The following is a 26678-nucleotide window of genomic DNA, read 5'->3' as shown; positions in this document are numbered from 1 at the left end:
AAAACTACCGGACATCTGTGAAAGAGAGCTTTATAGCTCATCGGATTCCTCCAGTATAAATGCATGTTCTGATTGACGTGAGACACCAACGAGGGGAAAATCGGAGGCAGCACAACAAGTAGGTGCTTGTCCTCCTCTCTGTACACGTGGGATTTTTTTCCAGGAACTCTGGTTTCTAAATATAGACAACCAGGAAAGTGGCGAAAACATCTCCAGCGAGACCCTCCTGCTGGTGAGGCCTGACGAGATTTCAATAGTTTCGTCTAAACTAAACAATGTTTTATTTGACCAGGTAAGGCCCCACTGAAGCTATATTGCTTTTTTTCAGAAGCGACCTGGCTATCACAAATGATAAGTCAACGAAGTGGCTCATCGCGCGACAATTTTTTATAGCAGCCAAATACTCTGAACGTGTGATGTTGATTTGAAATGTATCCAGATGTTGGTGCATTGCAATCAGAATCAGAATATACTGGAGGAATCCGATGAGCTATGAAGCTCTTTTTCACAGATGTCCAGTACACAGATGAGCCATGGCTAATATTAGTGGGGAGTGACATCTGCATTGGTCTGGGGCAATTTTTGTATCGACCCACACTGACATGGCAAAACTACCCCCATGACGAGGTGTGGATCGGCCCTCTTCCACCAGTAAATTAATGACTAAATAATGCATGGAGGGCAAAACCGGAGGACCAGGAGAAAAAATCGTCGGGATCGAACCCACGACCTCCTTCATATCAGGCGAGGTAGTTAACATCTCGCTACCACGGATCCCCTAAAATCCCTTCTCATAATAAAATTACATCATTTATAATTCCTTGTCAATCCACTGGTGGATGAGAACCCCCCCCCCCCCAGATAATGTCGGTCATGGGGGTTATTTAACCATACTTCACCACCCTGGTCGTTGCGGGTTGAGGAATGGAATTTAGATTACCAGGTTCACCACTCTGATTTTAAGAACCGCACTCGTTGTGTTAAATACACTGTGGAGAAGGCTTTTTAAATGCGCGTTTATTCAGACAATTCAATGTCAGCTAAAATCAGTATTACATAAAGCAACGTGTGCTCTGAACGGTAACTTAATGGCCTTTTAATGTAAAAGCACATTTCATATTTCACGACTTTAAAGTCTCTGTCGCCACCTACTGTTTTAATGGAGAATTGCATAATGCGGCTTGGAACAGCTAACTTTGCAGGAGATAAGACCAGGGGATAATCAATGATAGTCACGTGGCTTAAAATGATGGAGACAGCCAAAGGTACATGGGCCTATTATTAAAAATATCATAACGTACATTATCTCTCCAAATTTCACGGTAATATTTTAACATAAAGGTGAGAATTGTAGCCTTATCTGGAACAAGCATTACATTGGGATTGCAATTGATTTGATAAATACTGTGCAATGTGTGTTGCTTTGTTTTACCGCATATGGTGTATGCAAGTGCGAGCGTAAAGTACATGGATAATTCACACGCCATAAGTAATTGCACAAAGTAATAAACTGTAATGCAACATTCCCGCCTGCACGTGATAATGCATTCACCCACTATCGCATGCCCTCTTCTAGGAGCATTGAGGCACGCTCCGTATTACATTGTATTTCCATATTACATTAAATGTCTTTTCATCTATAAACATACTTATCGCATACGCGGAAATACAATATTTGATGTAAAACAAAACCGCTGATGTTTCGAACAGCACTTGTAGTACAAAGTAGTTTCCTTGAACCCCAACTAACCGTGCTGGGGTCCTTAATTAATCAATCCAAGGGGTTGGGTTGTGCACCATTCTGGTCAAATCTCTCAAAAATAAATTCGATGCAGGCCACTTGGACTGAGGTCACAAATACCAAGTGATGATGAAAGAAGAGACACCTCCCAACGCCAAGCCCAGTGCAATGAATGTCATCATGATTATGCCAGCTGTCTCCGCTTGGTGGGCATTGACTTTTCTACACACGCACGCACAATACACACAACAAACCCCTTTGTTAGTCTGGGTATACTGTCAGGGTAATTGTTAACAGAGCCCTTAATATGGCTGGAACAGCACGCAAGTGGGTGGTGGTAGGGTCATTCCTTTGCACGCAGCAGCTACTATTTGTCCACTCGGCACAAGTAGTTGTTCCACAAACTCTGAATGTCAAGTACAGTTCGTTATCCTATAACGCCGCGTGTTGTTTGCACAACGCGAATTGGATACACATTTTTTCATAACGCGGGTGTGAATTGGATGTAACGCGATCGAGTGAACGGAGCTACGTCATGCGAGTAAGAATGGTGGCCATACGGCTGCCTCAGCCTAGCGTCGTCGCACAAGGCGGGATGCTGCTGGATGCTTTCGAGATGCTACCCACGCGCCTCAGTCTTTGTTCGACCTGCGTATGCATCTCACGTGTTATCGCGGTCTGTGCGTTTCCCCTATATTACATATTATTTATTGAAACGCATTTTTTTCCAAAACACGACGTTCTTCAGGAACGCAACTACTACCGCATTATAGGAGAACAAACTAAACTGAGAATGGCTCGTTTCAGGCACAAATGCTAAATGTTGCATGTGCACAAACAGCAAATGAAGGCAGAATTGCTTGGTTTGTGGTGCAGTGAAGCATTAACCATTAAACCAACAACAATAGCAGCCGCCATTCGCCACTAAGTGGCGGTGACGTCACGGCGACACTGCCATGACGTCACCGCCATGGCAGGCCAGGTGTACTCCAAGGCCACGCGAAGTATCGAAGGCTCACCGACAGGTCACAGGACAGGCCCAGGTAGCACAGGTTGTGCTAAGAATACACACCCTTACACATGCACAGACACTATGTACAGTTTATGGTAAGCCGCAAATATGTAAACATGTTTCTTCATGTCTAACTCAAAGAGCCCAATTTATGTAGTTCGTTTTGGGAGCATTACATATAACCGTTACTTGTAGAAAGTCGCTCCTCCCAAGATTTTGCAATGAAAGTACGGCCAACGCCCCCCTCACAATCACGCCTATTCTCCCAATTCCCGTGACACAACTGAGGAATGGTCCAGTTATTATTATTTAAAGCTAGACAACCCGTTGCTCTGCATTTGGTGTTAACCCCCTCACCTAGCATACAGGGTCGTCGGCTCGATCCCGACCCTGACGATGCCTGTCGATTTGAAGTTTGCATGTTTTCCGTCGGGTCACGTGGATTTTTCTCCGAGTACTCCGATTTTCCCCACCACATTTAGAATCACGCGTTTAGAGTATTTGGCTGCTGTAAAATTTCTACATAAGCCACTTGATTGGGTTACCATTGGTGATAGCCAGGTCGCTTATGAAAAAGAGGTATAGAGCTTAGTGGGCCTTACCTGGTAAAATAAAATAAAAGTGTATAGATTAAGAGACAGCTGTCATTTTCATACTCATCTCACAATCCTCTTATACTCGGAACACTAAAAGTAATCAGATTTTTTTTTACGTAATAGAATGCCAATATATGTGAGTTGTTTTTTTAAGTTTTTTCTAAGATTTAAAACACTGATCAAAGAATTACATTCATAGCACAAATGGAACAGTTTGAGCATTTTTTTATGAACCGTGGTCAGCCTTCTCTATTCATTATTCCCACCTCTTCGGTGTCTCCATATACAGTGATACCTCGGTTCACGAACGCTTCGGTTCACGAACAACTCGGTTCACGAACAGAAAATTTCATAAAAATATGCTCCGGTTCACGAACTCCGCTTCGGTTCACGAACAGGAGCCGCGGCCACTTTTATGCTAATTCCAGGCTGTCACATGGTCGTGACTTCCTGTAGGAAGATCGTGGAGAGAAGCAGAGACACAGAAAGAAGTACTGTGGGTACTGTGAAGACACTTTCAGTGACTTTTTGATTTTTGGTGTGCTTTTTAGCACATACAGTAATGTACTGTACTACTGTACTGTACAATACTGTACTTACAGTATTGTACAGTTCACCCGTTTGAGTGCTTACTGTCTCCCACCCGCCTCCCACCTGCCTTCCTCCATGCCAGAAGTCATCTCAAGTAAGGTTAGTGTTCTCTCTTTATACATTACTGTACTGTACAGTACTACAGTAATGTGTATTGTCATTTGTTTCATATTTTTGTGCTTCAAAAACCCAAAAAAAAGGTCTGAACAGATTAACCGGATTTACATTGAACTCTATGGGAAAATGTGCCTCGGTTCACGACCAATTCGGTTCACGACCAGAGTCAGTTCACGAATTAAGTTCGTGAACCGAGGTATCACTGTATTAGCACGTTATACTCCCTGGTGGGCAGTGTGGAACCTGTTGTTCCTACCTGTATTATTGTTGTTCTTAAATGTATTCTAAACTTCTTCCACCGTTTTAAACCAAGTACATTTTTATTCGTAACATGGAAAATCCCCAATAAACGTTTTACAAGCTTTATATTAACTCACTCTGTTGTTGTTGTCGTTGTATCCCCAAATTGTTATAACTCTATTTTAACCCACTTCCCAATGTGATATGGACTGCAAACTTGGTATTCTTATGTCATACTGGTGACAATACTATATTCTATCATAAAAAATGAATCAATTGAAACAATATTTTGTATATATTGTGTTTCGGCATGGGTCTAATTGCCCACGCTCAACTGACGTTGGCTGTAAATCACCACGGTCCCTTACGTTATGGCAAGCCTCGGGGCCACTTCCTGGAGTCGTGGAGTTCTTCCATTACTCGTTGGGTACATTTCATTAAAGCTTGTTTTTTTTAGAGTCTTTTTTTAGAGTTTTTTGTTTCATGTTACTTATTTTTTGGTAAGATCGCGTAAATATAAATGTTTCGTTAAACCCGACACAGCCAATTAGGAAGGTTTGTCACGTAAACAAAATTTGCCAATTAGTTACTAGTTCAGCACACCGGTGCGTTGGAGGGGAATCTCAATTGAGTAATTTGCAGGAAACTTCTCAGCACTGGGATGCTTGGCCAATATCTGTTATATGGTGTAGTGGGTGTTTGTTTCAGCTCTCTGTAATGTTTCACCAGCGATGGGGAAAACATTTCTGCAAACATGCCGTATGTTCCGCCATCGTGCGGAATGGCGTAAATCACACTCTGGGGGCGCGTGGGAATCTATACCCCACAACTTCACTGCAAAGAAAAAGATACCCCGTTTAGCCGACGTAGACTGATGCGGCAAGCGTTGTTACCAATTAGTTATTGAAGGCAGCACGGGTCACACTCGGCGGCGATATGATCACCACCGCCTTTGTCTTTGCGGCACAAACCCGCTTGCCCTTCCCCCTGGTGAACAGTGGCTGCCCCAGTCCCGGTGTCAAGAAACAAACGCTACATGATCCATAATAAACGTTTTTGGGTTAGATCGCGTAAATATAAATGTGTCGTTAAAACCGCAGGAGTCGTATTGCAGTGCAGTACTCTAAACATGTTTTTTTATATTACCAGGTAAGGCCCACGAAGCTATCTTTATCAGAAGCGACCTGGCCACATGATAGCTCAACGAAGTGGCTTATCATCATGTGGAAATATATAGCAGCCAAATACGCCAAACGCAGATTTCTAAATATGGAGGGGAAACCAGAGGACCTGGAGAAGAAATCCACGCGACCACGGGGAGAGAGAGAGACACGCAAACTCAAAATATACAGCAGGCGTCAGGGTCGGGATAAAACCCACGACCTCCTGCGTACCAGGCGACGGAGTTAACATCTCACCGGCACGGCGTTCACTTACTTGGGCCCATAGCTCATGGCCAGCGTGGCAAGGTAACCGTGGCTTGTGCCCATCAGCAGCATGAAGATCACAAAGGCGGCGTCGTGTCTGAAGGGGATTATGCCCAAGGGCCTGGAGGCGACGTTACAGAGGAGGAGCAACGGAACGAACACTATGCGCAGCACCACCAGCACTGGGAGCCACCAGCTGCCCGCCTTGGGCTGGGCACACACGCACAAAAGACACAACACAGACAAAGATCCCCCCCGTATAGCCTTAGCAGATGGTTGGGGCAAGTGCTGTTAGCGAGTGGCACCTATGAAGGCCGACACGGTACACGAGAGGTGGGTGGCCAACACCACGCTCGACCGCCTTTGTCTCCCCAGTGGCGATGTTTACACATGTTTATACACCACACATTTGAGGCTGAGTCAATCTAGGGGATGCCCAGGACCAGTTTAGATCATCATTACTGGTGTTGTTGTCGCGAGCGGGAATCAAACTCGGGTTGCCGGGTTTGTAGCGTGGCGCGCTAACCGATACGCACACACAATGCCCACACATACGCGAGCAGGAGACACGCACGCACACACACTGGTGTAAAGCAGGGGCAGCATCCTTCCCCCGCACCTCCGATTCGCAAGGTTGGCTACGTATGGTGTGAAAGAAGCTCAACATATAAAAAGCTGCTGGGATGTATCAGTTGATGGAGCAAATTATACACACATCAGATACAAGTCTCATTTAATGTTATTGCTAAAATAATTAGATAAATAGGATATAGGTTCAACAGCCTATGGGCCTTCCGAACCAATGATTTCCGGCAGCATTTGTTTCAGAAGGTTAACTCTGGATTGGTTATGAGTGTAAACGTTCCGACAGGAGGATGCCCCCAAGGTGTTGCCTTTTGAAATTCATACCGCTGTAAAATATTGCTCAAGGTTTTAAAAATATACAGTGAGGGAAAAAAGTATTTTATCCCCTGCTGATTTTGTACGTTTGCCCACTGACAAAGAAATGATCAGTCTATAATTTAATGATAGGTTTATTTTAACAGTGAGAGACAGAATAACAACAACAAAAATCCAGAAAAACATGTAAAAAATGTTATAAATTGATTTGCATTTTAATGAGGGAAATAAGTATTTGACCCCTCTGCAAAACATGACTTAGTACTTGGTGACAAAACCCTTGTTGGCAATCACAGAGGTCAGACGTTTCTTGTAGTTGGCCACCAGGTTTGCACACATCTCAGGAGGGATTTTGTCCCACTCCTCTTTGCAGACCTTGATGTCCTCTTTGGCTCCTCCCTTTCCCCCACCTCTTACATCTCTGCACTCACCCACACCTGTTGTTTCCACCTTGTCAGCATTCACAAAATACATCCTCTTATCACTCAGTCCACCACCAAACTACTAATTCACTCACTCATCTTCCCTCAGCTAGACTACTGTAACGCTCTCCTACTCGATCTCCCAGCATATGCGTTCATTCCACTACAACAGATCCAAAATGCATCTGCACGTTTCATTTACAACCTACCACACTGCTCCCGCACCTTCATATAGAAATGCACTGGCTCATCTACTACAGGTGTCTAATCAAACTTTTTATGCTGGTATTTAAATCTCTTCATGGCCTTGCCCCACCTTACCTCGCTTCCCTCGTCTCGTTTTATGTCGCCTCCCGCCCGCTCCACTCTCAATCTCTCCGACTTCTCACCGTTCCCCCCTCTCTTTGTGCACATTCCCGTTTCTGCTCCTTTTCCATACTCACCCCCCTTGCACTGGAACAAACTTCCCCTCCACATTAAGTGAGAAGCACCATCCCTGTGTAGTTTCCGCTCCTCCCTCAAGACCCCCACCTCTTTTCCCTGGTCCATCCCTAGGCACCCCCGAAATGTTGGTACCCACTAACCGCCCTCTCTTTACCACAACCCTATTCACCATATCACTTTTAGTTACCCTAATTGTACCAACCAAGCGGTTTTCCTTAAAACCCTCTGCTGCTAGACTACACAGATTGTTTGGCTTACCAAAAATCCATAAAGAAGGTACACCCCTTTGTCCTATCGTCTCCACCATTGACTCACCCACCTACAAACTGGCCCGATTTCTGTCTGAGACCGTACAACCATTCACTGGTAAGACCACCTTAACTGTATTTAACTCAGTTCACTTGGTATCGTTAATTAAGGACATCTCACTATCTCCAGGTGATTTGCTCGTTAGTTTCGATGTCGTCTCTTTGTTTACCAAAGTTATTGTGCCTGAAACCATTGCAATCATTGAAAATTTGGTCCAACAAGGACTGAATGCTGATGTACCGGCCCTGGTGAGACACTGCCTCACCAACACTTACTTCACCTGGAATGGAACATTCTACAAACAAGTTGAAGGTACCCCAATGGGTTCTCCCTTATCTCCAGTTGTAGCCAATGTTTTCACGTAAAAATGTGAGACAGACGCCATCCAGGCATCCACTCTACACCCGTCCTTGTGGAAGAGGTACATTGATAACACGTTCGTCATCCGGCCACATGGCCGACCAGCTCAATCAATTCCTCAACCACATCAATTCCATACACCCAGCCATCAAATTCACCATGGAGGTGATAAAGGATAGCAAGCTACCATTCTTGGATGTTTAAATCGAAAGGAGACCAGGTGGCTCAATGGGACACTGTCTACAGGAAAGCCACCAATACGGATGCATATATAGTGGCTGTAAATGTCACTGTGTGGTGCCGGGCTTGCGAGGCCACGGCAGATAATATGTTGTCATTATGTGCAGCTCGCTTACTGGGCGTAGTACCAGCCCTAGCGGGGCTTGGGTGAGTGCTGGTTAGCGCAGAGGCACCACGTACAGTGTACGGTGTGGGCTCCCAGTGACGGAGCGAGTGTCAGCCAGCCCGGGTTACGTTGGGGCATGATACGCTGGTTGACCTGCCAACACGTGACTGGATGATATTGGAGGGGGGCCACCGGTGGACAGGGGCTGCTGGGTGGTCATGTGGTATAGAAGAGCTCTCGGGAGCCTTCGGGAAAGGGCCAGAGAGATCAAGAAGGTGGGCGGGGCGAGAGGCAGAGCCAGCCCCAGCCCGGGCCGATATAATGGGGGCCCCATGTGGCGCTCGGGGTTCTTGACTGTTGGAGAGTGAAGATCCACGTCGGGTTGAAGAAGTCTCTAGCCACGCGGTCCAGGACCCAGCTCGTGGTCCAGACTGGGATTGCGGGACCGTGTCTAGTTCTGCCGTAGCATGGTTAGATGGGCGTTCAACACCCAAATGTAGGTTACGTTACGTTGTGTTGAGTTGATGTAATAGTGTTGCTCCCAAGACAACGTCTGCGACTCAGTTGGACTCACTACACATATCTAAAACCTGACTCCCACCACCATCCTTCCAAGAAGAATTCTCCCGTCAAAACTCTACACCATAGAGCTTGATGTATTTCCGACCATCATCACCTAGCCAGTGAACTGAAACACGTACACCAAGCTCTCAAGATGAATGGATATTCAGACTACACAATCCGTAAAGCTATCACCCCAACCGTTGGGAAAAAAACAATCAAAACCATCACCTTGCCATACATAGCAGGGGTCACCAGATCTCCAAAATCATGAGCAAACACAAGATCCAGGTTCGATTTAACACAGTACATAAAATTCGTGATCTGATCCCATCTGTGAAGGATGTGATCCCTGACATGCAATACCCTGACGTCTACAAACTAAGCTGTGTCTGCGGCAGCAGTTACATTGGGGAAACTAAGCAACATGTCTCGGACCATGTTCGTGAACATAAGGCAGATCTGAAACACGGTAGGACCAATACCTCGGCCGTGGCTGATCATTGTTTTAATGCGGTGGGCTCACACTTTGCAAATCCACTGGCTATCAGCAAAGATTCGTTCATGAAGCCATCCACATATTCAGACACAGACACAACTTCAATCTAGAAGATGGGTATAAACTAAGCAATCACTGAAAGGACATTATCAACCAGTTTAAGTCATAACTGGCTGTGATGTTTCCATCCTACCACCTTCCGATGTTAGTTGTTATTTTCGGATCTCTGATTTTACATTAACAGGTTAAATTTCCTACACTAACACAGCCACCTCGCTCGCTGAGCTCGACGTTGCTGCTCTGGGACCTTCGATTAACATGCTAATTTCTCACATTAACATCACTAGCCCCGCCCACTTCGTTTATGACCCTTGGGCTACACCCATTTTAAACCTTTAAAACAGTCTGCCTCAGCAGCTTTCCCCATCTTTTTTCCTCCTGATGACGATCACTTCTGTTGTGATCGAAACGTCGTAGTTTATTGTTATTTATCATTTTATTTTAACCTATCTACGTGACTTTACCGAAAGATCCAAAGAATATGAATTCCTGCAGTTACGAAAGCTTTAAGCCAAGATTTAAAAGCGTTAGACTTTCGCATTGGACATGGACCCATATCTAACAGAGAGGGGCGCCCTTGACCATAAAACATCTGGCAACTCAACAGGATTGGTTCAAGCGAGCGTGACTCTGCTTGGAGAGACACCAAATGTCCAAAGTTTCCTTGTCTATTTTGATGTTTGAGCATTAATGTGATGATGGCGCTTTAGGGTTGCCAGATTTGGGCCAATAATAAAAATGACCTGACATTTGTTGAACCGAATGCTGCTGAAATGATGCACCCCCAGAATGCTGTGTGGCCGATGGTATCTGTCCAAAAAATATTTTTTTTTTAAGCGGAGAAAGATAGATGTGGAGGCATTTTTTTTCTTTCATGAAACAAAAGTGGGGTTAAAGAGGTGCAAGAGTGGCACGGTATAAAGGGGCTGACACTCACCCACATGTAGAAGGCCGTGAAGCTGCGCCCCACGAAGTCACTGAAGCCAAATGTGAGGAAGCCGCACACTGGCTGGAAGAATGTCTCTGTGTGCGTGATGGGGCGGGGGGAAGGGAGGGCAATCGTGAGCATGAGAAGCCAATGCACGGCATCTCTATTGAGCGTCGTTCTGATGCTGAACTTAGTTTTGTCTTGGATCGTGGACCAGGATTTGACAATCCCCATATTAGCAAGTTTGCCTGTGCTCGGGTAAATTCATGAAAATTAATTTGGAGTTTGCACATTCTCTCTCTGTCCCTGTAGTCGCGTTGCTTTTTCTCCGGGTCCTCCGGGTTTTCCATCCAGATTTAGAATCAACATCACGCGTTTAGAATATTTGGCTCCGATAAATTTCCCTGTGATAAGCCACTTCACTGAGCTGTCATTTCTGGCCAGGTCGCTTCTGAAAAATAACTATATCGCTCAGTGGGCATTACCTGGCAACAGCAAAAAATTAAAGGCTCTGAGAGCCACGCGAAGATGTCACTTTAAACAAGGACAGTGAAAGGGCTCAGTCAGGCTTATAAAATTACAGTTCTGTTATTAACACATGCTCAGATGCATCTGCGACTAAATGACGCAACAACATTGTTGATGGCGGAATTAATATAGAGGTCTGTAGCACTGTTGCAGTGTTCAGGTGTGGTGTCACGGGTGTGCGTGCGTGTGTTCAGTTAGGTGGACAAACAACATCGTAAGGGTCGAGAAGCGTTTATGAGAGATGAATTAACAGTAGGACATTGCACAGTTAAGGGAAGCGGATGAATGAAACGTGGTGTGCGCGTGTCATCTTGGCCTTGCCTAGGGAAGCCAGACATCGCACCTCCGATAAGCATGGTTGGCTTCGTACAGTGCGAGATAAGTTCAACATACACGCAAACATATCGAGTTATTTGGCAATATTTGTTTGGGATTTAATTTTGGATTGAGGAGAAAAATCTGCGAGTGATCAACTGACTCCATTTGCTATCGTCAGTGATGGTGTTGACGCGAACGGTGATGGCTGGGAAGAGGGTGAAGGTGATCCAGAACACGCAGCACACCGAGAAGGCCGGCATCCAGATCTGTAGACACGCAGAGGGACACGCATTTAACATGAACAGTTGTGTTCTCCTGTAACGCGGTAGTTGCATTCCTGAAGAACACCACGTTATGGAAAAATTGAATTCTATTAAATTATAATGTAGGGGTAAGGCCCAATCAGCGATAACACGTGAGATGCGTACACAGGCCGAACAAAGACTGAGGCACGTGGGTAACATCTAGAACATCCAGCAGCATCCCACTGCCTTGTGCGATGATGTTACGCCGAGGCAGCTGTACGACCGCTTATTCCTACCCGCGCGACGTAGTTGCGTTCGCTCGATCGCGTCATTTCCAATTCGCATTGCGTTATAAAAAAGAAAATGTGTTCCCGAAAAACATCCATCACGTTATATCCAATTCGCGTTATGAAAATGACATGCGGCGTTATAGGAGAACAGACCACATTGACAATCAATGCCACATGAGGAAAACTCTCTCGTGGAAAGGGAGTCAAACACGATCACGGATTCATCTTCTCTTTAGCAACGGAGCAGTGCTCATCCCTGGACCTGGGCCAGAAATGGAAATTCCACATTCCTACGCAAGGCAAGTGGTACTCAATTGTTGACCATGGGATATTTTAGCTCAAATAACTTTACACAAGATAACAGTACGATAAGGCCGTTCCACCAGTTTTGAGGTTATACACAAGGGAGCAAAACATTTTCAGTATCAAAAATACATTGCAGAAAGAACCAGATGGCAGGCCAGTTTTTTAAGGGATCCGTTTTGTTTGGAGATTCCTAGGCTAGGCTATATCCTTATATCTTATATATCTTCAGATTAAAGGGTGCTGCAAGTACATCACTAAAAGACAAATTGATTCTTAGATAGAATTGTGACTGCAAATATTTAGGGGGTGGGTAGTGCCACAAAATACATGGTTGTCCTGTGCTTCTATGCTCTGCTCCCCACCTTCACCATTCCGCACTGACAGTGGCATGACACCCTCATCCAGCATTGGATTGACAAAGGAGCTGTATCATATTTTCACGCATATAGCCCGTATACGCATATACCTCGCAAAAATAGCGATTTGTGTAAAACAAATTTCAGACAGCCCGCACCTCCATATACCCCGCATGCATTCATATATTTAACGTTGTAACCGCAGCTTAATTCCATCATATTAATACGAAGTTTACATTTGTAATACATTCCACTATCAATTGTTAACATTAAAATCATAACGTGCACAAAGAAAACAAACTAACCGGAAACGAGTGAACTTAAAACAGTAAATAAGTAACAAAAGTAAATATCCAATAAGTAACACATAACTGGTAGATAAGTAAGTACAGTTTTAGCACTTGTAGATTGCGCCCTGCGCAGACAATAGCAGCACTACGGTAACGCCGTTGCCCCCCCACCTCTCTCTCCCCACAGCTCTCCCGTCGCCGGTAAACAAAGTGCGCCCACTTCAAACATTGTCGTTTCATTGTACAAACAATTCGAATCATTTAAAACGTGATAACAAGTGCAATTTTAGTGTGAGTGGTTTATTCAGCAGTGATTTAGTCAAAGTTAAGTGTTGCATAGTGGATAGTCTTACCATTAAACAATTGAACGAGTTATGAGATGAAATAGCATTACATGTACGTAGACATGGTATTGTATATCTTAACACCTTTGTTTAAATCACAGAGTACAACAGACCTGTTTCAAGATGGCAAATTTTCCGAAAACGTTTTGGCGAACGTTTAAGATGTGTTTGTTGTCCTGGCACATGGTGTCATCCTGAAAGTCTCCATTGCGCTCACCTGCAAAGATAAAGAACCACCAGAAAGGCTTAACATACTGTTGGGGCAAGTGATGTTTGGTGAAGCACCCGTTATACTGAATTATACTTATTTGAATTATCCCGGGGTCATGCTGAGTATTTGCAGTAGGACGGGGTTATTGATACGGAGGTTGCAACTGAGTAAATTTGGGAGCACATTATTTCATTATTCCACGCTATTATTTAACTCACTATGTCTGTTGTTGTCGTTGTCGTATCCTCAAATATTGTAACTCAATTTTAACCCACTTCCCAATGTGGTATCGACTGCAAATGTGGTATACTTATGTCATACTGATGACAATACTATATGATATCATTAAAAATATACATTTTAAATGATCTTCTTACACGCTCTCTATGAACTCTGTTGTTGTATCCTCAAATATTGTAACTCAATTTTAACCCACTTCCCAATGTGGTATCGACTGAAAACTTGGTATACTTATGTCATACTGATGACAATACTATATTCCATCCCAAATATTTTAAAAAGTATTTTTAAACATTCATTTTTATGTTATGTTTCGGCTTGGGTCTATGTTTGTCCACGCTCAACTGACATTGGCTGTAAATCACCACGGTCCCTTACGTTATGGCAAGCTTTGCGGCCACTTCCAGTTGAGTCGTGGAGGTCTGCCATTACGAATACGGTACATTTCATTAAAGCGTCTTTAAAAACAAATTATTTTTAAATATTTCTTATTTATATATATGCAGACAAATTTGGACCAACGACACCTTATCTTGAGAATGACGTCACGAGATATTTAACTTCCACTGTGAAACGGACGGGCCGCGTGTTTTTGTTTACGGTTAGCACGCACATCGCGGTACGGAGCGGAAACGTTGCTGCCACACCTTTCACTCGCTATGTGTTGTTGTAGTAGTAACCACACACACACACCGCCCCCATCCACAAGGGTTGATCAACATGGATTCAGGAAGGTCTGCGTGGGACCAAATGGCCAGGCAGTATGTAACAGAGATGTGGATGAGGGTTTCAGACGTTCATTCGTTTACCACAGAGGCCGGCAACCAAAGTAACAAGAAGAGACATTTTTTTCGATTTCGGTTAAAAAAAAATCTACATTTCAAGAGCCACATTGCACTGTGTGGTGAAATGAGACGTCACGAAGCAGTCCTTAAAGAGCCGCATGCGGCTCTGGAGCGGCAAGTTGCTGACTCCTGCCCATTGTTAACTGGACTTCCACGGTGAACTGGACTTCCATGGTAGACTGGACTTCCATACTCAGCTGGACTTCCATGGTAGACTGAACTCTCATGGTAAACTGGACTTCCATGGTAAACATGACTCCCATGGTAAACTCGACTCGTTGGTTAGTTAATCATCTTCATCCCCTATGGGACAAGGCCGCAAAGAGTTCCCTCCACTTTTTCCTGTCCTTGGCAACAAGTTGAGCCTTGCCCCAAGAGACGTCCATCACTGTTACCAGCTCGTCCTTAACGGTCTTGCGCCACGTGGTAATCTCTTCATTTCATAGAGGACTTGGGTTGTCTTTGATGTCTCGTACATAGTGCGGACGTTATATGTACCAGGTCTTATCTTGGCTTAAGGACCTAGTATGCTCTCATTCACACTCCTGGCTTCCAACAAGCATGTAGGTAAACTGGACTCCCATCGTAAACAGGACTCCTATGGTCAGGGGTCAGCAACCAAAATAACAACAAGGGCCATTTTTTTCGAATTCGGTAGAAACAAACCTCAATATTTAAAGAGCCTCAATGCAGCATTTAAAGGGCTGCATGCAGCTATTGAGACGCAGTTTGACAAACCCTGGTTTAGCAGATGCCATATGGAGATTCGTGGCTTCGACAATGAGCACCTCCACTGCCTCTGCTATTGTGCCAATCCTTGTGCCAATCCTACTGCTGCTGCATTTATTTCCATCTTCTCTCTTATGCTGGCTTCCTACCTTGTTCATGGCCTTCCCCAATGAGTTTATCCATTACAACTATTCTTATATAATTGTATTGTATAGGTTATCGCTGCCCCTCCTCTTGATTCGTCCAAAGTATATAAAATAATTGTTGACTATCGTGGTGGTGAATAAGTGGACATGATGCCTCGTTCCCGTATGTGTGTCTCTGTGTACTAAATAAGACAAATAATTTCGTGCCCAAAGCATTTTTCCTTTTAAGGCAACACACAGCCAATTATTTACATCCCATTATTCACATCCCATCATGCACCTCCCATCATTCACATCACATCATGCACGTCCCAAAATTCACATCCTATCATGCACGTCTCAAAATTCACATCCTATCATGCACATAGCACCAAGCACATCCCATGCAACCTGCGGCTGATGGAATGTGTACAAAGTAGCTCCGCTTTCTTCGTTGTACTCATTTCAGCAATCTCTCTTCTACGAGGGGCATTCTTCCAGCAGCTTAATCATTCGTTTTTCCTACTGTCAAAAGAACGCACAGAATGCGTCTGTTTGTAACATCGTGGCTTGAACGGGAGAGTTTGAAAATATACTCTTTGGTTCTTTCGGTAAACTCACGTAAGTATAAAATAAATCAAATAAAGTTTGAGTTTGAAAATGTTACACACCAGAGATATTGAGCGGATTGAGAGAAAAAAGAGGTTCTTCAAACAGAGAACAACCTAATGACATACTACCTTCGGTGTTACTGACGTTTTCCTCGATTTGCACTTTGGTGTCTTCCGTCAAGTAGTAAATGGAGAACCTCTGCAAAAGAGCAGTGGGACATTAGGCGATCAACGCAAGTGCTGAAACATAGAGAGAAGGTAGCCCCATTCACCTGTATAAACGCTGCCGCATCTGTATGCGTGTAGAGTACAACTGCCATTGTGTGTTCAACCTTTTCAAGGGCAGTAGCAATTGGTGTGCATGTACAAAAAAGTTGTTGGTCGGTAAGAATCTCCATTTGGTATAGCCCTGAGTGGTAGGAGGCAAGTGTTTCTGTGCAACAATCGCCTATTACTTCCAACAAATAGCACTGATTTAATTGAACCTAGAAGAACGGCGGTCTAAGATAATGGCCATTGACTGGTGAAAAAATATGGTAATTGAATTGATACCACAAATGTAACACAGGAGCAGAGGCAGACTGCTCACACTAGATGCAGCTTCGAGTTCATGAATCGATGCGGCAATGACAAGAATGCGGCGGTATAAAAAAATGATTATTTTTTGCAATAATTATTTCATTTCCCGCGATCCGCAAACCCGGTCAGAAAATCTTGCGGGTGGTGTGGTCAAAACCAGTTCTCGTGATGTCGAAGCAGTCGGAAGACAAATTTTATGAGCGGCTGAACACGAAGCTGCACAGTCTGTTGACATATAGCACCACCCAGCCTGATGACGACTGGCTCGCTCCGTCTTCCAAAGGCAAGATTTGACACCTCGTGCCCTAGACCTGGTCGGACGGTTCCTGGATTCAACAGACCCAAATCAACGGTGAATATTGACCTTCTTGAGAAAGTCTCAATAGACTGAATAAACCTTCGAATCGCATCAAACTTGGCGACAGATTTTCTTATTAAACTTATAAAATGTGTTACTGTTTTATAAGGACCGGTGTGTTATGCTGCACTGGTGTGCTGTCAATACGTCAAAATACAGGCTGATGATTGATGACGATGTGATAATCATCTTATTTTAATTTACACAGCTCTAAAATGCCTTAGCAACTCAAAAGTGCTTCACGTGACATCTCAAACCATTCGAAGGGCACCCCCGATGGCAGCTGTCCCTGTGCCGGCACAAAGGGACAGCACCTGGACTGCGAGCGGCGTTCGTCTGCCAGTAGGGGGCGACTATTGCTGCCGTATAATCCCAATCGAAAATATGATCGACATCATCACCGCTGCCACCACCGGTTGGGAGACAAAGGAGGCTGAGCATGCACGGATCCTCATATTCCATCTCCCATGTGCCACGCTAGCCGTGACGGGTCCTCGCTGACTAGCGGTCATCTGTGTGGCTGCGTGGAGGATCGATGTGGCGCGCGGTGTTTGTCGTGTGGCGGCGGCAGTACCACGTGCGGCGCTGCGGTGGGGCCCACCAGGTGGGAGAGCGACACATAGCACAAGATGGTGATCACGGTTATGACGCAGGCCATCACGAAATACCAGAACGCCACCGAGCTGTTGTCGCTGCTGCCTGCAGGATAGAGAGAAAGCAGCGGGTTTCACAGTTGACGTTGTACTCTCCACCCACACCCTCCACCCACCGTCCCACTTTTGGCTTGGACCCCTTCCCAATGTGATGTCGTGCGTCCGACATTTGTTACCGAGGAGAGCGAAGATCATGGCCAGGGCCGTGAACATTCCGGATATGCCCACGCCGCTCATCACGGCCGTCATGTAGCTGGTGGGGAACTGACCCGCCAGGCCGAACAGGCTGGCCTGAAACACCGCACCAAACGCTGTGCACACGTACACGCACGAAACACATAGGGTCCGTTATTATCTGTGGAGACATTTGGAGTCAGTGTGGGGCAGCTGTCGTGGCCTGTGTACGATTTGTGTACATTGAGCATCTTTCGCACCGTACATGGCCAAACGTGCTAATCGGAGGTGCGGGGGAAGAACAACAACCTAAACCAGGGGTCCTCAAACTTTTTAAACAGGGGGCCAGTTCACTGTCCCTCAGACCGTTGGAGGGCCGGATTATAGTTTAAAAAAATATGAACAAATTCCTATGCACACTGCATATATCTTATTTTGAAGTGAAGAAACAAAACGGGAACAAATACAATATTTAAAATGAAGAACAAGTAAAGTTAAATCAACAAACTTGCCAGTATTTCAATGGGAACTAGGGGCCTGATTTTGGCTAATGAGATGGTCAATGTCCGGTTCCATATTTGTCACTGCTAGTCGTAACAAGTGATGCAAGTGTGCATCCGTTAGTCTAGATCTGGTTGGAGATTTCAAATGTTTAATTCTGGAAAAAGTTTGTTCACAGACATAAGCGCTGCCAAAGATGGTTGCCATTTGAGTGCATGGTTCCTGAGATGAGGATATGTCTCAGAGGGGAGAAATGCATTGAAATTATGAAGGCTGCTTGACTTGAATGCGTCTTTCAGAGTCACAATTCTGCAGTTCAGCCAGTTCCATTTGGTAAATTGTATCCACATTTTCAATGTCAATAGAAAATGGGTTACGGAAAAGCTATATGTCCTGTTCATGGAGATGAAGCTCTTTAAATCCAAATTGGAACTCCTTTTGCAATTTTTCCAGTGAATCCACACATGTATTGTTTGGGAATGCAACCAATGGTTTTTTCGCTAACAGATTTTGAGTTGTGGGGAGATGGCAGAAGTTTTCCTCCTTCACTTGTTTGATGAGGAGGCCTAATTTTACTTCAAATGCTTTGACATGTGATTGCATATCACAGATGAGCTTCCCCTTCCTTGAAGTTGCACATTGAAACTGTTGAGTAGCTCTGTTACATCTGTCAGAAAGGCAAGGTGCCATTTCCATTCTGCATCATTGAGCTCTGGTACTTCTTTGTTTTTTTTAAAGCAGAAAAGCTGTAATCTGTGGAAGTAAGTCATAGAAACGTTTCAAAACTCTCCCTCGACTCAGCCAACGGATTTCTGTGTGATACAGAACATCTTCATAGTCAACATTTAGCTCAGACAGAAATTCCTGAAAGTGTCTGTGGTTTAGTGCATGAGCTCTAATGAAGTTAACACAAGATAACACAAATTTCATAACAGAGTCCCACTTCAGTGATGGGAAATGCAGGAATGTTATTAGTAATACATATGCAGCACGGGCATATGTAGTACTAATCACATTCCTGCATTTCCCATAAATATGCTAAATTCCTCTTGATATGTAAATTATTTTGTCAAGGCGCTCTTTCCCCCGCTTCCAACCCAGCTTATATATGCTCCAAGCTCGTGTGCTGTTTCATTCAGACGCTGTCTCCCCAACAGACCTGGTTTTCACCTGAGGACGGCTGCTTGCGTTGTGGCCGAAACGTCGTGAGAATTATTTTATCATGTTTTACTTTTATTGTTTTATTACTTCCCTTCTATGTGACTTTACCGAAAGAACCAAGAAGATGAATCCCTGCAGTCACGAAAGCTTTAAATCGAAAGATATCCTCTCCTGTAGTTGTTCCTTTGATGCTTTGCAGTGCAGCAAGCTCTTCTGTGACTTCGAAATAGTCATTCGTCCCACGAATAAAAATTAGAAGTTGTGCAGAATCACGAACATCATTGCTTTCGTCGAGTGCCAAGGAAAAATAGGAAAGTTTTTTTGTGGAGTTTTGCAAATGCTGATGGAAATTGTCTCCCATTTCTTCAATCCTCCGTGTACGTGTAGGTCCTGAAAGACTCACTGTACTAAATAAATCGGCCTTCTCTGGACACATCTCTTTGGCAACAGAAAGAAGGCATTCTTTAACAAATTCTCCCTCCACGAATGGTCTGCTCGCAGTGATGAAATATTTAGCTGCTTCTGCTTCACAAAAGTATTTTGCTGAGTTGTTAATGTATTTTTCAGTTTTAATATTTTATCTTTTCTCACTTCTCCGACCAAACAATCATATTTATCTTTATGTTGAGGTCATAGTGTCGACGTAAATTGTATTCTTTGAACACAGACACTATATTCTGGCATATCAGACACAGCTCTTTCCTTGTACTGCATGAAAAAGTAATCATAAGTCCACTGTTTTTTGAATATCCTACACTCCGAATCAATTTTTCTCTTTCTTGACATCATTGTTTCCTAGGGAGTCAAAATTGCTATTAGTAAAATACCAATATATATACAACGCTACAAAAACAATATACCAGCAATAACTTTGCCCACACAGAGACATACAGACTGCACTGCCCATCAATGCAGTCTGATTGGGGGAACTCCGCTTTTACCCCAGGCTCACACTGGTGCGGGTGCCATTAAAAAGTTAATTACACCTGCAGTTTTGTTCACAGATCGCAATGCGATCTGCGAACTCGCATAGGAATCTGATCGCATGGGGGAGAAGACCCATGCGATCCGATTCCACTGCAGGAAAAAAGAAGGCACATGTGCCTTTTTTCTTCCGAATCTAATGCAAGTTCAGCCATACAAGCATATGGCTGAACTCGCACTGCTCAGAGATCGTAACAGTATGAACCGGGGCTTACACAACATACAACATATAACCTCATATAATTGAATAGCAATCAGAATATAAATGCTCTTACTGTCATTTAAATTGGGTTTCCTACTCCTCGGCTGTCTGTCACTGACCAGCACGGGAAAACAGCAGGCAGCCCCTCCAGAGATCAGAGATCACTCTGTTATTACCCCTCTATCATTTACTCAGCACACGGGAATATCACTGGGAGTGGAGCCGAGGGGCAAGTGAGGGAGCTGAGGGAGGGAGAGCCAGTCAAGCGCAGCCAGGGGAGGGCTGGCAGCCTTAGGCCTGGGGGGCAAGTCCAGTCAATTGGCCCATTGAACCATTCACCAGCGCAGCCCAATGAGTGCCCACCGCCGCAGCTCAATCATTGCCCACCAGCGCAGCCAAATCAGTGCTCGCCACCGCAGCCCAATCAGTGCTCGCCACCGCAGCCCAATCAGTGCCCACCACCGCAGCCCAATGAGTGCTCACCAGCGCAGCCCAATTAGTGCTCACAAGCGCAACCCAATTAGTGCTCACAAGCGCAGCCCAATTAGTGACCATGGGCCGGATAAATGCCCTCGGTGGGCCGCATGTGGCCCGCGGGCCGTAGTTTGAGGACCCCTGACCTAAACAATGTATGTTGAACTTTTTTGCGCCGTACGTAGCCAATCCTGCTAATCGGAGGTGCGGGGCACATGAAAGGGCAGCATCACCAAACGGACGCCGAGGTGTCCCCAGTGTCGATGTCGGTATACGATAAACACCACCAGGTATTCAATCAAGGCTGAGTCCATCTAGACGGGGCCCAGGACTAGAGGATGACCGAAATTGAATTTCTGGTTTTGGCCGAGACAGAAACCAGACCGAAAGTAAAAAATTTACTTTCGGCCAAAACCGAAGCCGAAACCGAAAGTTTAACTCCACTTTAGACCGAGACCAAAACAGAAAGGTATATAACCGAAGTTACCGAACACAAGATTCATGAAATATGTCATGATGCAATGCTACTTTAATTAAAAAATAAATCTAGAACTAATCATTCAGAGCCTGCAGTAAGAGTCGCTAAATATCAAACCTTTAGGTGTTACTTAGTAATTATATCCAAACAAACGAATGTTTTAGTTAAGAAACAACAGTTTTTCCGCATTCAGCCAGACAGGCTGCCGTATGTTGACTGGTGGTATATACATTAGGGGCCGTCCATAAATGACGTCACGCGATTTTGGACGATTTTTTACCCCCCCCTCCCCCTTCGTCACACGGCGTCACAAAAAGTCAGACCTCCCCTCAAATATGGCGTCACAAAGCTCTGACCCCCCCCCCCCTCCAAAAAAAAATCATGCTTCAAATCGCTTTAAACTATTGTCATTGTAGTGTGTATTTAATTAAGTAGCACGTGTTGTCTTTATATATTTAAAGTTGCGCATTTTGATCTGATGTCACATTTCTCAAACCCCCCCCCCCCATCGTCACACATCGTCACAAATGTCTGACCCCCCCCCCCCCCAGGTGCGTGACGTCATGTATGGATGGCCCCTGAGCAGACCATGGTTGCGGCTGTAACCTCGCTCCAAGCTGCTGCTGCTGCTGACGTGTGTGTGTGTTTGCAGCCTATCGCATATGATTGCTTCGCGCCGACTGACCGGCCGATAGGCAGAGTGATAGACGTAGCAGTAGCATTATATTCTAAAAATAGATCTTCGGTTGACGAATTACGGAAAGTCAATACCAGTTTCGGCCGAAACCGGAACCAGACCGGAAGTTAAAATTTTACTTTCAGCCGAAACTGAAAGTATGCCGAAAGTGGCTATTTGCCAACTTTCGGGGCCGAAACCGAATTTCGGTCGGCCTCTACCCAGGACAAGCTCAACGACCATTTATCACTACTGTTGCCTATGGCACAAACCACTGCATCATTGCTGCATACAAACGTATGCATGTACTGTACGTTGAACTTATTTCGCAAAATCCCCTGGCAAAATCGTGTGCATTTATCTCGGAGTTTACCAGCGGGATGTGTCTCGAATGTAGATTCATACGGATCAAGAACTTCATAGGCACATACTTTAATTAATATCTGCACGCCTCTGTTTTAGCACCTCCGATAAGCACGGTTGGCTACGTATACACACGAGTACCACTTTGATTTAAGAAAAAGGTAGAATTTCATTGACGGGCCTAGGTTTGCCTCAAGGAGAAAACCATATACATTATTTTAGGAATTAAAAAAAACATCTCCCTCTCTCCTGCTGTTGCCTACAGAGAATATACTTGCTAATGAAATAGAAACCATTAATTCTCACGCACCTCCGATTCCTTCCTCCGCACCTCCGATTAGCACGGTTGGCTATGTACGGTGCGGAAGAAGTTCAACATACGTACACACATACGTTGTTACGGCAGCTCTGTGACAGGTTTGCCAATCGTAAAGTTTTAAAACGTCTAAGCAACATTTTTCTCGCACCTGCCGTTTTCCGTTCCGCTCCTCAAAATAGAATGGCACCTGAATCGATTGTTCTTTCCACTTCAGCCAATCGCTCTTTTTAGCTTTTAGAGTCTTGAGGACGTCGCGTTGTTGCATTGTTTGTATTGTTTGCCGATTTCGAAGGCTGTAAAATTTGGCTCGCGCAGGTCGCAAATAAATGCCTTCCAGAGCATCGCCTATCGACCGAATTATCTGTTTAAAAAAAAAAGCAATTTCGAGATTGTTTCTTTTTTACCGTCCAGATATTTTGAGCATCACGCGGGAGATGCTGGCTTTTGGTTTTGAATCGTCAGTTGGACTTTTGGGGAGATTCCCGGATTATTGCCGTGCTTAAGATGAAAGTGCTTTGCTGTAGCCTGGGAACGGGTGGCAGACTATCTGCCCAATTATATTACTGCTGATTGGATCGGATCCTTTCCTCAGCAACCTGCCAGCGACCAATCGATGAATAGAAATGTAAAAGAGACTGAACAAAATCTTAAAGCGATGGCCTCCGAGCAGAAGTGCACGCTGGTAAACCCCAGATACATTTGAGAAATGAGCTGTGCACAGAAACCCACTCTACTAAATTGATGTATCTCCAGAGTTCATGCTTGGAGACCATTCTGCGTTCCAGGCGTGTAACATTGTCATTACGCTGATCTCTGCAATTAAATATGCTGTTCCATTGTTCACATTAGGCCTCGGCAAGGTAAGGTAAAAGTTAAAAGGTAAAAAGCAACGAGACCACCTTTAACCTACCTTTAACCCTGACCCCATACAAATTACCCGATTACAGGGTAATTACTAAGGAACTACACATGAAAAGGGTTTATCACGGTAAATCCTAGGTAGAGCGCTTTATTCATATAGAATATTCTAGAGGATTCCAATGTTACACGCTTGTTGTTGTCATTGTTGTTGTTGTCGTTGTTGTCATTGTTGTCGTTGTTGTCATTGTTGTCGTTGTTGTTGTCGTTGTTGTCGTCGTCGTCGTTGTCATATCCTCAAAATTTTTAACTAAATTTTAACCCACTTCCCAATGTGGTATCGACTGCAAACTTGGTATACTTATGTCATACTGATGACAATACTATACTCTATCATAAAAAATAAATATTTTTAAACATTCATTTTTACATGTTATGTTTCGGCTTGGGTCTAATTGTCCACGCTCAACTCACGTTGGCTGTAATTGGCCACGGTCCCTTACGTTATGGCAAGCTTTGGGGCCACTTCCTGGAGTCGTGGAGTTCTGCCATTACGAGTACATTTAATAAAAGCGTGTTTTTAAAAAGTAGTTTTTAAATACTACTTTTTAAATGGAGGCCACGGACTGCGCCATGGAGCTTTTAGCGGTTAACAAGGTACCGTATTTACCGGATAATACTTCGCGCTACCTTTACCCTACCGGGTAATTCTTCCGAGCTACCTTTACCCTACCTTTTACCTTACCCCTTGGCATGTCGACACCTTTACCCTTTACCCTTTTACCCGGTAAAAAGGGTAAATTACCTTACCTTGCCGAGACCTAGTTCACGTGTAAAACTATAAGAATGGAATGAAAAGCGATTCTGTGGCATGACTCGCTCCAGTATAAGCAGCAATGGCGTAAAACACTTGTGGATGTTGCTATCCCGCGATACTTAGCGAGCAATAAACATGAGCCGATTAACTTGGGATATGTCTGGAGGGCAATTTACAATAATACAAAAATTGCTTTGCAAAAAAATTGAGCAACGAATAGCAACGACTATTGTAGCTGCGGGCGTGTGCTCCCCAATGGGACCTACTATTGATGATGAACACGCTTATTATGGTGATGATGAAAAAATCTTTCGGGGACAGCATCTTGACCCACACCAGCACTGCGGTCAGCACAAACATGGCCAGGTTTCCGTTCATGCCAATCAAGATGCGTAGCCTGGAAGACACTCTGCAAAGGGAAACAGCAGAAGGAAGGGGTGTATGTGGGAAACGCCATTCAGTATAATACCATAACAATGTAAATCATTCATGAAATCGGTGAGGCTAAAAATGCCTTCACAACATTTGTTGGGGCACCACAGTGGCGATATGTTAACTAGCTCGCCTGTTTTGCAGGAGTTGTGGGTTCGATCCCGACCCTAACGCCTTCTGTATATTTGAAGTTCGCGTGTCTCTCTCCTCGTGGTTCCTTGCATTTTTCTCCGGATCCTTCAATTTTCCCCTCCACATTTAGAAACGTGTTTAAAATATTTGACTGCTATAAATGTCCACATGATAAGCCACTTGGTTGAGGTATCATTTGTGGCCAGGTCGCTTCTGAAAAAAAGCTACTAGCTCAGTGGGCCTTACCTGGTAAAATGAATGAAAAACAGTTTTAGTAAGTTTTGCCTGTCGCAGCTTTAAATATGCATGTTTGTCGAACTTCTTTCGCACATTACCTAGCCAACCGCGCTAATCGGAAGTGCAGGGAAGGACAGAAAACTAAACACAAAAAGCAGTATCTAAAGAGATGCGTTTTCAAGCTAGTATCGTGGTCTAGTGTCTAGTAGTGTAGTGTGTGTATAGCGTAGTGTGTGTACTGTTGAGTATAGTGTATAGTAGGGCATAGTCTAGTGTGATACGTATGTTGAACTAGCCAACCATGCTAATCGAAGATTGTGCGTGGGGCAAGGATAACAAACTTAAACATAAAAAAGGCCGTGTCCACGGCTGCCACGCTCCACTACTGGGCAGGCACGTGGCCGCAGGCTGGCACAGGCGTGCGCAGGGTCCGCGCGGTGCCAATCGGCTCACGTCGATTGCACGAGGGTGGTGAGGACGGAGGCGATGAAGATGGCCACCATGGACACGAGCGTCATGGTCCCGTCGTAGCGTTTCGCGAGGACGCTGTTCGTCCCCTGCGCCTGCTGGGTGCCGTTTACGGCGAGGCTCCCGTTGCTGACGAGGCTCTCGTTGCTGACGAGGCTCCCGTTGCTGACGAGGCTTCCGTTGATGCTGCTCTCGTTCTGCATGCTTTTCAGCCGATCCCTGAAGTACTGGGACAGAAATGGAGGGAGGAAGGGAGCAGAGGAGGAGGAACAAATGTCATGGTTCGTGTGTCGTTCATCATGCCCCTGACATCCACTCAAGACTCCAGGCCGTGCTTGTAGCAAGACGCAAACCACGAAACAAACAAAATAGTTCGTCGAAATTTTGCCCAGGGCATTAAGCGGTGTTTCTTGAACTGCCACAAAAAATAGCTGCTACCTGCTGCTATGAAATATGGTTCTGAAAGATGTTTATTAATGACGAAACACGGTTGTTTTTTTTTACAAAGAAATGTAAAGCATGCAGATTTATGCTTGAAATGCAGAGATGGCGGTGGCTTCAGGTCTTCATCCAGCAGTAGATTTATCATGACTGGTGATGATGATAACATTTTGATTTGAATAAGCTCCGTTATTCCTCCTACGTGTCATCGTGATTCCAGTGAGTGCACATGAACATGTACAAACCACTGGTGAATGAGGGGTTTGTAGGTGTTTTGTAACCATACTTGTGTAGAGGTGTAATTGTAAAGGTGTATGGGCACGGATGGGTAACAAACACAAGGGGCATGGTTATGGCCGTACACAGAGAAGGTACTCACA

At 44.7% G+C, this 26678-nt stretch overlaps 1 protein-coding gene across 1 annotated transcript; it reads right to left on the bottom strand.

Annotated features, from left to right (window-relative positions):
• Window positions 1-902: 902 nt before the first annotated feature.
• Window positions 903-26678, bottom strand: LOC144728962 (equilibrative nucleoside transporter 1-like). Its single transcript, XM_078608758.1, has 10 exons — window positions 25843-26678; window positions 24855-24997; window positions 17758-17892; window positions 17530-17627; window positions 16121-16190; window positions 13344-13447; window positions 11560-11665; window positions 10563-10648; window positions 5735-5934; window positions 903-1963 (listed from the first exon to the last, which is right to left on the bottom strand). The coding sequence occupies exons 1-10, from the start codon at window positions 26058-26060 to the stop codon at window positions 1852-1854; spliced, it is 1272 nt and encodes a 423-aa protein (XP_078464884.1). The 5' UTR covers window positions 26061-26678; the 3' UTR covers window positions 903-1851.

The sequence above is a fragment of the Lampetra planeri genome, chromosome 30 (assembly GCF_965212315.1).
Source record: "Lampetra planeri chromosome 30, kcLamPlan1.2.h2, whole genome shotgun sequence".
Lineage (NCBI taxonomy): Eukaryota > Metazoa > Chordata > Hyperoartia > Petromyzontiformes > Petromyzontidae > Lampetra > Lampetra planeri.
The sequence above is the reverse complement of the archived record's forward strand: the minus strand, read 5'-3'. Positions and strand labels throughout refer to the sequence as shown.